Genomic DNA, 10,480 nt, shown 5'->3' with positions numbered 1-10,480 from the left:
AAAACAAAAGGTGCACCAAGATGTTAAGGGATATTTGAGCAAACTGTGTAAAGATGTGTTGCTGTTTTACCTGGCCTGCCTAATGCACCTGATTGGTTTAATAAAGAGCTGAATGGCCAATAGCTAGGCAGAAGAGGTTAGGCAGGACTTCCAAACAGAAGGAGGAACTTGGGATGAATCTAGGCATGTGAGGGAGGCACCAGCAAAACAAGGAGGGACTTGGACATACAGAATGGAGGAGAGGTGAAAAGCCACATGGCAGAATTTAGATTAATAGAATCTGGTTAATTAAGCTATAAGAGCTAATTGGGAACAAGCCTAAACTAAAGATGATTCTTCCATAATTAATGATAGGTCTCCATGTCATTATTTGGAAGTTGGTGGTCCCCTAAAGAAAGTCCAACAAGAAAGTCAAACTTCATTTGATGCCCCATGTTGGGTCCTGGATGATGCATTTATATAAGTCATTCTACTATCAATAAAAACTCAGGAATCAGATATTGGGGTAAAAAAAATCTGAAAGATCCAAAGTGTGGTGAAAGAACAATCAGCTGACCCTTACTCTCCATATTGAAAGGGCTGTGAATCTCTCTAAGCCTCTCCTGTGCCCCCCATCTGGGTCCTCCAAAATCTCTATGGCTAATTCCAGTCAGCTGACTCCATCCTCTGATTCAAGGTAGACTTTATTATCAGTCTCAGAGTGTTAGTGTGAACAAATATCCGCAACACCAGCACCCACCTGGGTTAGCCCCACTCAGCACTGAGATGGCTTCTGTCTTTTATCCCTGATGCAGATAATGACTGCATCTCAGACCAGTGGTGGCAGTTTGATGACTTCTTTTCTGATTCCATTAGCTAAGCTGTACAATGGGAGGGAAAAGGCTCAGGAAATATGAATGATTGCTGGGCTATCTTTGATAGAATCAAGTTTCTCCCTGGTCTTGGATAGGCAAGCACTGGAATTTCATGTAGCATTATCATGTCTGAGAAGACACTAATTAGGGGAAAAATGAGAGAGAGAGAGACACAGAGAGAGAGCGAGAGACAGAGACAGAGACAAAAAGAGAGCGAACAACTTCTGGGAGTTGATTCTGTCCTAACAATTAGATTTTTGGGATTGAACTCAGGTATTTGGACTTGGTAACAAATTCTTTTATTTACTAAGCCATCTTGCCAACCCTACAGATGTCTTTCTCACCCTCAAGCATTTTTTTATTGCAGTGTTTATGCATGACTCAATAGTATGTGTATTTGTGTTCCTTTACTTTTACAGAATGTAATAATCAATGTGCTGTAATTCTAGCTCTGGTCTGACCTCAGGCATACACTCATAGTCCCTCTTACTATTTATCAAAGTCTTAGTCTTTATTTCTCTGTTGTGCTGGAGATTAAACTAAGGGCCTTGTACATATGAGGCTTCATCATTAGGGATGCGTGTGTGCTATGTGTGTGCAGGTGCCCAAGGTCAGAAAGGGTATTGGTCATCTGGAACTCTAGTTACAGGCGGTTGTTAGTTACATGGTGTAGGTGCTAGGCACCAAACTCTGGTGCACTGAAGAGCAGCAAATGCTCTTAACCAGAAAATTACATCTTCTGCCCCTTGTGCAGTGGTTCTCAATCTTGGGGTTGAATGATCCTTTTACAAGGGTCACTTAAGACCATCCTGAATATCAAATATTTACATTACAATTCATAACTAGCAAAATTACAGTTACGAAGTAGCAACAAATAACTTTATGGTTGGGGGTCACCACAACATGAGGAACTGTATTAAAGAGTTACAGCGTTAGGGAGGTGGAGAAGCACTGCTCTGTGTCTTTCTTTCTTTTTTTTTTTTTTTAATATTTATTTATTTACCATGCATACAACACTCTGTCTGTGCGCATGTCCGCAGGCCAGAAGAGGGCACCAGACCCCACCCCAGATGGCCGTGAGCCACCACGTGGCCGCCAGGAATTGAACCCAGGACCTCCGGAAGAACAGGCAATACTCCCAACCACTGAGCCATCCCCCCAGCCCCCTCTGTGTCTTTCTTTACTTAGGCCTCCCACTGGGCAGAGGCTCCACTGTTAACCAGCCGGCTAGTCTAGAGCTACTCAGTTCCCTTGCTGCCGGCTTCTCACCAGTGCTACACAGGTGCAGAGAGGAAGATGAAGAAACAGCCTTTTCTCCTTTCATTTCCTTCTCTTGTACGGTTGCAGGGATTTTTCAGTAAAGTCAAGAACTTTTAAGTGCTGTGTTTGAAAATTGTGGGAGTGATTATCCTTCCCTTCTAATGTTAGAGGAAAACCATCCAGGATTTTGTTGTTTTTTTGAGACAGGGTTTCTCTGTGTAGCCCAGGCTGTCCTGGAACTCACTCTTGAGGCCTAGGCTGACCTCAAACTCAGAGATCTGCCTGCCTCTGCCTCCTGAGTGCTGGTATTAAAGGTGTGCATCAACACCACCAGGCTTATAGTTTCCTTTTTTCTTTATGGTGGGGGGAGTCAAATCATTTTCTTGAGTGGCTTTGAGGTGAGGAGTGGTGGGGAGAGGACGTGGTGACAGCCTCAGAAGAACTGGCGCTCCCCAGCCTTGCTGTCACCGAACATGGAATAATTTCTTTGTAGATGCTTTTTATCAAGTAGAAGAAAATTTCCTCTATTTTTAGTTTGATTTTTATTCCCTGAATGGGTGTTGGATTTTGTCAAGTACTTTTTCTGCATCAGACAGGCCTATTTCTGTGTGCTCGTTTTCTTCTGCACATACAAATTCCTTCCCAGAACGACTGCCGTGAGGACTTTCTACTTCCTTTTCACCTGTGCTCAAAATGGTTAACTGGAGCCATCCAAAGGCTGTCACTTCAAAACAGACTAGCTGTGAAAACAGTATGGTTTTCTGTGTTGAGAGTCTTTGTCTTGAAACACACCAACACTACGGTGAGGTTGAATTTCTTTCTTTCTTTTTTTCTGAGACAGAGTTTTTATGTAGTCTTTTGGAGCCTGTCCTAGAACTTGCTTTGTAGACCAGGCTGGCCTCAAACTCACAGAGATCTGCCTAACTCTTCCTCCGGTGTGCTGCGATTAAAAGCATGCGCCATGAGTGTGATGTTGAATTTTAATTAGTCTTGTCCAATGTCATTTTTTTTGTTTTTTTTGTTTTTGTTTTTTGTTTTTTGTTTTTCGAGACAGGGTTTCTCTGTGGCTTTGGAGCCTATCCTGGAACTAGCTCTGTAGACCAGGCTGGTCTCGAACTCACAGAGATCCGCCTGCCTCTGCCTCCCGAGTGCTGGGATTAAAGGCGTGCGCCACCATCGCCCGGCCAATGTCATTTTTCTTTTACTTTCTCCTCACCTCCTTTTTTTTTTTTTTTTTTTTTTTGAATAGTGGTAACTTCTAGCCCATGATGAATTGGAACTCAGTATATAGCTCAGGCTAGTCTAAGATTTTGTTTTTTATGGGTCTTCTGCTGGCATGTATGTCTGTGCCTACTGTCACAGGAAGCCTGGAAGGAGGATTCCCCTGGTCACGGAGTTACAGTTGTGTACCATCACATGAGTGCTGGGTATTGAACCTGGTCCTCTAGAAGCAAAGCCAGCAGTGCTCTCAACTTCTGAATCATCTCTCTGGACCCTCAGTTCTATTTTTATTATCATTTCTAACCTGTGTCTTGAACTTCTTATCTGCAGCCTTTGGGATCTCATTTAGTTCTTAAACAAAACACAGAAATAACAAGTTAATATAAAGAGTGTGATTTGAAATATGTTTCAAGGGTCTATGCTCATTTGAGCTTAGTAATTTTCTTACCAAAATGGTTAAATAAGATTCCTTGTTACAGGTGATATTAGATGGTTTGATATACCGGTGTTAAGTCCAAAGCCACAGAGGATTCATACTGGGCCAATTGTTTCAAGGTTTGATTACAGAGATGGTTTATTTCCAAACCTCTTATGATTAATTAGCTTTGGAGAATGCTAGCTTCCTGATAAAAGCAGTCTAAGTTCATGTGACAGAAACATGTTTTTCTTGTTAAGAAAAACCTATCCATGTCTTTATTACCAGCACTTGGGAAGCAGAGCAGAAGCCTCAGAGTCACAGGGGCCTGGTCTGCACAGTGAGTTCCAGGCCAGTGAGGGCTACACAGCAAGAACCTGTCTCCAAAGCAGCAAACAAGCAAAGAAAAAGTTACCGACTAACAGACAACTCTTGCTTATCTACTCAGTAGTATACGTTAAAATGCACTTATTTTAAATGTAGTAGTCCAGTTCGGGGGGCAAGGCTTTCTTACCAACAAAACAGAGGCATGTTCAGAAGAACCAGTCCAATTAATGGATAGTTTGGTCAAAAGGGATTTTGAAAACATTTTCAAATATCTTTTACAATTTCTACTCAATTGTTAATGGTTTAAGAAAGGATACCCCTAGGGGCTGGAGAGATGGTTCAGTGGTTTAGAGCACTGGCTATTCTACCAGTTGAGCAGTTCAATTCCCAGCACCCACACAGCAGCTAACAACTATCTGTAACTCCAGTTCCAGAGGAATCTGACACCTTCACCCCAGTGCACATAGCACATAAAATAAAGTTAAATAAATTATTTAAAAAGGACACTCATTTCTTGAGTGATTAAGGGTAGTTGTAGCCTCATCAACTTCAGACCTTGAAAAAATGTTTTGAGATGGAAGTTTGTGTAAGCACTATAGGTTTTCAAATCAAACTGCCTGAGTTCAAGCTCTTAGCTTCTTCTAGCAGTAGCCCACAGATGGGATGATCATGGACAAGGCATTAAGGTCTGCACTTCCATTACTTTTACTTTCTATTAGTGAAGCAAGCTGTCATAAAATTTTATCACTTTCATTTGTCTTGAGTGAGGAATCAGAGCATCATGGTCTACACCTGTGGTGAAGGCGAGGGGACGCCAAGTTCAAGCTACACAGCAAATTTAAAGTCACACTGTGCTACCTGAGATATTGTCACAAAACAGAGCGGGATGAGGGAGATCACCCAGAAGTCAAAAACACTTGCTGGTCTAGCAGAGGACCTGGGTTTGGTTACCAGACCCACGGGGCAGCTGTTAACTCCAGTTCAGGTGATCTGCTGCCCTCTTTTGGCCTCTGTAAGCATCAGGCATGCGTGCGGTCCACACACCCGGAGGCAAAACACTCATAAGTCCTTTAAAATAAAAGCAATATGTAGAACAAATAACTCTGCACATGAACAAACAGGCTTAGAGTTAATTGGGATAAAGCACAAATATCTGCTCTTCAAGAATGTATAAAGCTAATAACTAGGTTTCACAACGATCTTTTCCTGTAGCTGACCTCAAGTCCTGTGTTAGAGGATGACCTTGAACTCCTGCCTTCTTATCTCTACTTCCTAATTCGGTGTGCCTACACCCCAGTGAGTGCAGGTACCCAGAACACAGAAGAGGGTGCAGATCCCTTAGAGGTGGAGTTAGTGTTGAGCCTTCCAACCCGAGTACTGGGAACTCAACCTCAGGCTGAGGTTCTCTGGAGGAGCAGCAGTGCTCCTAAGCTTCTGAATCATCTTGCCCACTAACTTTTTTCGAGAGGATTTTGTCAGACAACACAGGCTTGCCTGGAATTCGTAGCATTCCTGTTTACGACTGGGATTCCAGGCATGTGTGACCACACCCAGGCACCGTTACACTGTAACTCCAAGGGATTGACTCTAGTAACTGTTTCAACATCAAGTTTAAAAAAAGTTATTCTTCAAAAGCGGATGATTACTTAGTTGACTACCCCTCCAAAACGGAAACATCAAAACACAAGACTGAATTGTATGGTCTCCAGAACCTCTCAAGAACGTGCATTTCTGCTTAACAAAAGATCTGGAACTAGGGCGGGCGTCGGAAAAATCAGGTTCAGTTCCTCAAAACTGTACAAGAGTGGTGTGCACCGATAGAGGCCTGCTTCCGGATTCGCTGTCCCCCCCCTCGCCCCCTCCAGCTGAGAACCGGGGGAGCAGCCGCCCTAACACGAAGGGACCTCTGGGCGCACCAGACAGGTCGCGCGGGCCGGGTCCGCCTAGCGGAAATCCACTGGACCCAGCACCGCCCTCCCTGCCACGCGCCGGACGGAACTTCAGCCGCTGCCACTCCCGGGGCTCGCAGGAAGAAACTGGGACGTTGAGGACGCAGGGCTGGCCGGAGCAGCGGCGCGTGGCACGCGCGAGCCCTACCGCGCATGCTCCAAGCGCGGAGGTCCCCGGCCCCGCCCCCTCCACGGCCGGCGAGCCGCCTAGGCAGCCCGGCGAGCCCTTCCGCGCATGTCCACCTTGCCGGGTCCCGCCCCCGCCCCGCCTTCCCTGTTCCTCCGCCCGTCCCCCTTATCCACTTCCCTTAGCGCTCGACCCTGCGGGCGCTCCAGCGCATGCTCCGCCCCCAGCGCCCCTGCCCCTCTAGTGGTGCGGCCTCTCTCCCCTCCCCCGTCAGCCTCCCAGCCCGCTTGGCCTGGCCGGCCCGGCGGCCGACGTTCTCCGTGCGTGCGGGCGCTTGACTTCACTTCCGGCTAACGCGCTCCGCTTTGCCCCCTGGCCCCGGATGGTGACTGGCTGTGGTGCTGCACCTCCCGGGACTGTCACTGAGCCGCTTCCCAGTGTGATTGTGCTGAGGGCAGGCCGGAAGATGGCGGCTGCGGCTGCGGAGGCCTCGGGCCCGAGCTGCTCCTCCGCGGCGGCGGCGGCAGGGGCGGGGGCGGCCGGGGTCTCCGAGTGGCTGGTGCTGCGGGATGGCTGCATGCGCTGCGACGCCGACGGGCTGCACAGCCTCTCCTACCACCCGGCGCTCAACGCCATCCTGGCCGTCACCAGCCGCGGGACCATCAAAGTCATTGACGGCACGTCGGGGGCTACCCTTCAGGCCTCAGCGCTCAGCGGTGAGCGCGGCACGCCGGGCGGGGGCTGGGTCGGTCGCGGGCGGAGCCGGGCAATCGGGATGCTGGGCAACGAAGCCACCCAGCCCCGGGGCTCGGCCTCTGGATGGCAGCGGGAAGCGGGAGGGACGGCGATGGCACGAAGGCCCGGAAGCTACGGCGGAGGACCTTCGGACTCTCTGTTTAGTCCAGCATTTGGGGGCGAGGGCCCAGTGAGGCGGGGTGCTCCGAGAGTTGCTTTCCGGGCCTTGTGCGCCAGGCCCTGTGCGGAGAGGTGAGGAGGCCTCAGGAGGTCTGCGCCGGAGAGGGCCAGGCTCTCGCTGGGCTCTTGGACGAGGTTTTGGAGCAGCTCCGGGCTGGACCAGAAGGGAAGGGCTGGTAGACTTGGCTGTGGCGGGAGAGGTGGGTAGCCGGAGGCAAGGGGCGGGAAGCTTCCGAGCTGGCTGTGAAGCTCTCGGCTGTCGAGCCCTCTCTCCCGGGGAGTAGCGGCCCGTCGGCTGTTCTCCGGTCCTCGCAAGTGCGGTGCCCTCTGGAGTGCGTCCGGATGGGGGTGGGTTAGGGTGGGCTGGGGTGGGGTGGGGGTGGGGAGGGCCAGCTGTCTGAACTGTTGCTTGGACGTCTGATGAACCCGCAGAATGCAAGGAAGGTTAGACAGGGCCCCCTAGCTCTGGGCTCCCACCTTTCCAGGGTCAAGAAGTCTAGGCCCCTTGTAAATCCGTGAAACTTCAGGCCGTTTGAACTAGTTTCACCACAGAGAGCTAGAAATTGGTAGTTGGGAAGCTGTCTGAATCTTCTCCACTTTGGAGGGAAGAGTACTGGGTGGTGTAAACGTGGGTTCAGGAATAGGACTTGTTCAGTGGACAGACTTGGGATCGATTGCCCTAAGTTATTTGCTGAGATGCCATTTCATTTGTGGATATATGGTGTCTTAATTTTGATGTTTAAGATTAAAATGGAGAAGTTCGTTTATCAGTGGGTTTAAACTCTTGCATAGAGATAAACTGTATCTAAGTGCATTTAACCAAATGGAAGTAATTATATATTCTACCATTCACTTTGCGTTATTTTACGCAGACTTACAGGGGTAAGCTTATTGTGTGAGTAATAAGGCACAAGAATAAATGGCAATTTAGGGATATAAAGATGAAATTAGAGACGTTAATCTTTGTTGACTTGTGAAAGAACTAGTTATGTATAGTTACAGCGTGAAAACCTGTAATATATTTAAGAGATGTCTAAGAGAAAGTTTGAGATGGTAGGCTGGTAAATTTTACTTTTCTTGGCTTAGGTAAATGACAGGTGGATGGCCCAGATGTAGCAATGCTCACCTACTGCAACTTAGATATAACAGGTTGTTATTGTGTCAGAGAGGCAGATGTTCATGAATCATTGACTCTTTTTAAAATTCATTTAAAATATGTTAAATATGGAAATGACTTAATTGCAAATGGTCATGTATTTTCCTACTTGGCATAAGAAATAAGATATTGCAAATACAGATGTTTACCCTGGCTCTTGAGTTGCATTTCACTAACCTTTTCTTCCCCTCTCTTAAATACTTAAATTTGGTTTTATCATTTTCATACATGTTTATACTTTTAATCAATTATCTAATAGTTTCACAATTTCTAATTGAGGATAAATGGTGTCTGATTATATATATGTTAGTATTTCTTTCTTTTCCCTTTGGGACAGGAAATCACTTTGTAGAGCTGACTGAACTCGAACTTGGGAGTTCCCCAGAGTGCTGGGATTAAGGGAATGAGCCACCACTCCAGGCGTGGGTTTCTTTTTATTTTCTTTTTATTTATGCATATGACTGTTTGAGTATTTGACATGAGTATGCAGGTGCCCATAGAGGTAAAAAGACAATATGGATCCCCTGGAACTGTAGTTACAGGTGCTTGTGAGTCTCTTGACTTGGGTGTTGAGAATGGAGCTCTGATCCTCTGGAAGAGCAGCAAATTCTCTTACAGGATGAGTTTCTCCTCCAACCCGGTGTTAGGATTTTTACAAAAAAATTTATTAGCAAAAGTATTAAGTGTTTTGGATAGACAGTTTAGTTGGGATGGTTTTTCCTGTCTGGAGGCCATGTTCCAGAACAATAATGTGTGTCAGAGTTTGGGCAGTGGTGGTGTGCTCCTTTAATCTCGGCACTTTGGCGGCAGAGTTAGGTGGATCTCTGTGAGTTCAAGGACAGCCTGATCTACAGAGTTCCAGGACAGGCTCCAGAGCTACAGACAAACCCTGTCTCGAAAAACCAAAACCCAAAAACAAAACAAAAAAAACTCCCCAAAACCAAGAAAGTTTCCCTGTTAATCTGCTGTATACAGAAAGACAATATTCACCTTAGTGATAGAGGAGGAAGGTTGTAGGTATATAATAATATGAATGCAAAAATAGATACATTAAATAACACTAATGGGGATATGCACTTTCAGATGGCCATTCATAAAGATTGAGTTTAAAAAATATGTATATGGGGCTGGAGATATTGGCTTGGTGGTTAAGAGCACTTGCCGCTTTTCTGGAGGACCTGAGTTAGGTTTCCATCAGCACTTGTGTCTGGCAGTTTAGAGCTGCCGAAAACTCTGTGGGTACCTGAAAATAGCGTGTGTGTGTGTGTCTGTCTGTCTGTCTGTCTGTCTGTCTGTCTCTCTCTCTCTCTCTCTCTCTCTCTCTCTCTCTCTCTCTCACACACACACACATGTGCACACTCAGAGAAATGAGAAATAGTAATATTCATAGAGAAGTTAGGGCTGACAGAATAAAAGGACTGTAGGAAAACTTTTGGAAGTAACAGTAGGTCAATTCTAAAACATATACATACATACATATACATATATATATGAAAAGGAATATTTCTTATGAATAATGCTTAGCTGAGGTTGTGTAGGGTAATTGTATCTAATGGTTCAGATGATGGGGGCAGGAATGCCGCATTCCATGTTTAACCTGGAATATGTAGGTATTTTGTGGGTAACAGTTTTTTTTTTCTTTTTTGTTTTGTTTTGTTTTTATCCCAAGACAGGGTTTCTGTATAGCTTTGGATCCTGGAACTCTGTATACCAGACTTGTCTTGAACTTACAGAGATCCGCTGCCTGTCTCTGCCTCCCGAGTACTGGGATTAAAGGTGTGTGCCACCACTGCCCTGCTCAACAGTTAGTTCTAAGAAATAGGGAATAGGTACTGTTTGTAACTATGGTCTTAATTTAGTTGCTTTTTCCAATCTAAGAGACTTAGATTTTTCTGTACTAGAGAAAGCTGTCTTTGTTGGGATACATACCTGGGTAACCATATAGAATTTTATTGGTTGACAGTGGTATTGGGATTCAGTTTGTAGAGTTGTGGGTAGTTTGTTAGTGTGCATTGGAAGTTAAAGAATTGAAGCAGGATTTACATGTATTTACTTAGTTTGGTTCTAAACTGGGAATAATTTTTTATTTTTATTTTTAATTTTTTATTTATTTTTTTTTTAGTTTTTCTAAAAAAAACACACAAGCATTTACATATAAAGACCAGGAGGGGAATGGGAGGAGAAAGAGGAAAGGGAAGGGAAATCAAAGTTTTTTTTTTTTTTTTTCTTTTTTCTTTTTTGGTTTTTCGAGACAGG

General features: G+C 45.6%; 1 protein-coding gene across 10 annotated transcripts in view; it reads left to right on the top strand.

Annotated features, from left to right (window-relative positions):
- Positions 1 to 6,433: 6,433 nt before the first annotated feature.
- The window catches only part of Birc6 (baculoviral IAP repeat containing 6), a 196,628-nt gene continuing 192,581 nt past the window's right edge, over positions 6,434 to 10,480 (top strand). For 6 of the 10 annotated variants that reach the window (XM_026789677.1, XM_026789673.1, XM_026789676.1 and 3 more), the window contains exon 1: positions 6,436 to 6,869. In XM_026789677.1, coding sequence (XP_026645478.1) covers positions 6,536 to 6,869 — 334 coding nt within the window. In that variant the 5' untranslated portion in view covers positions 6,436 to 6,535. Of the gene's footprint in view, positions 6,870 to 10,480 lie in introns of all 10 variants that reach the window. The other 4 variants (XM_005367936.2, XM_005367935.2, XM_005367934.2 and 1 more) reach the window with 2 other exon arrangements.

This window comes from Microtus ochrogaster, unplaced genomic scaffold (assembly GCF_000317375.1).
Source record: "Microtus ochrogaster isolate Prairie Vole_2 unplaced genomic scaffold, MicOch1.0 UNK26, whole genome shotgun sequence".
NCBI classification, from domain to species: domain Eukaryota; kingdom Metazoa; phylum Chordata; class Mammalia; order Rodentia; family Cricetidae; genus Microtus; species Microtus ochrogaster.
This window is presented reverse-complemented; position numbering and strand designations above follow the sequence as displayed.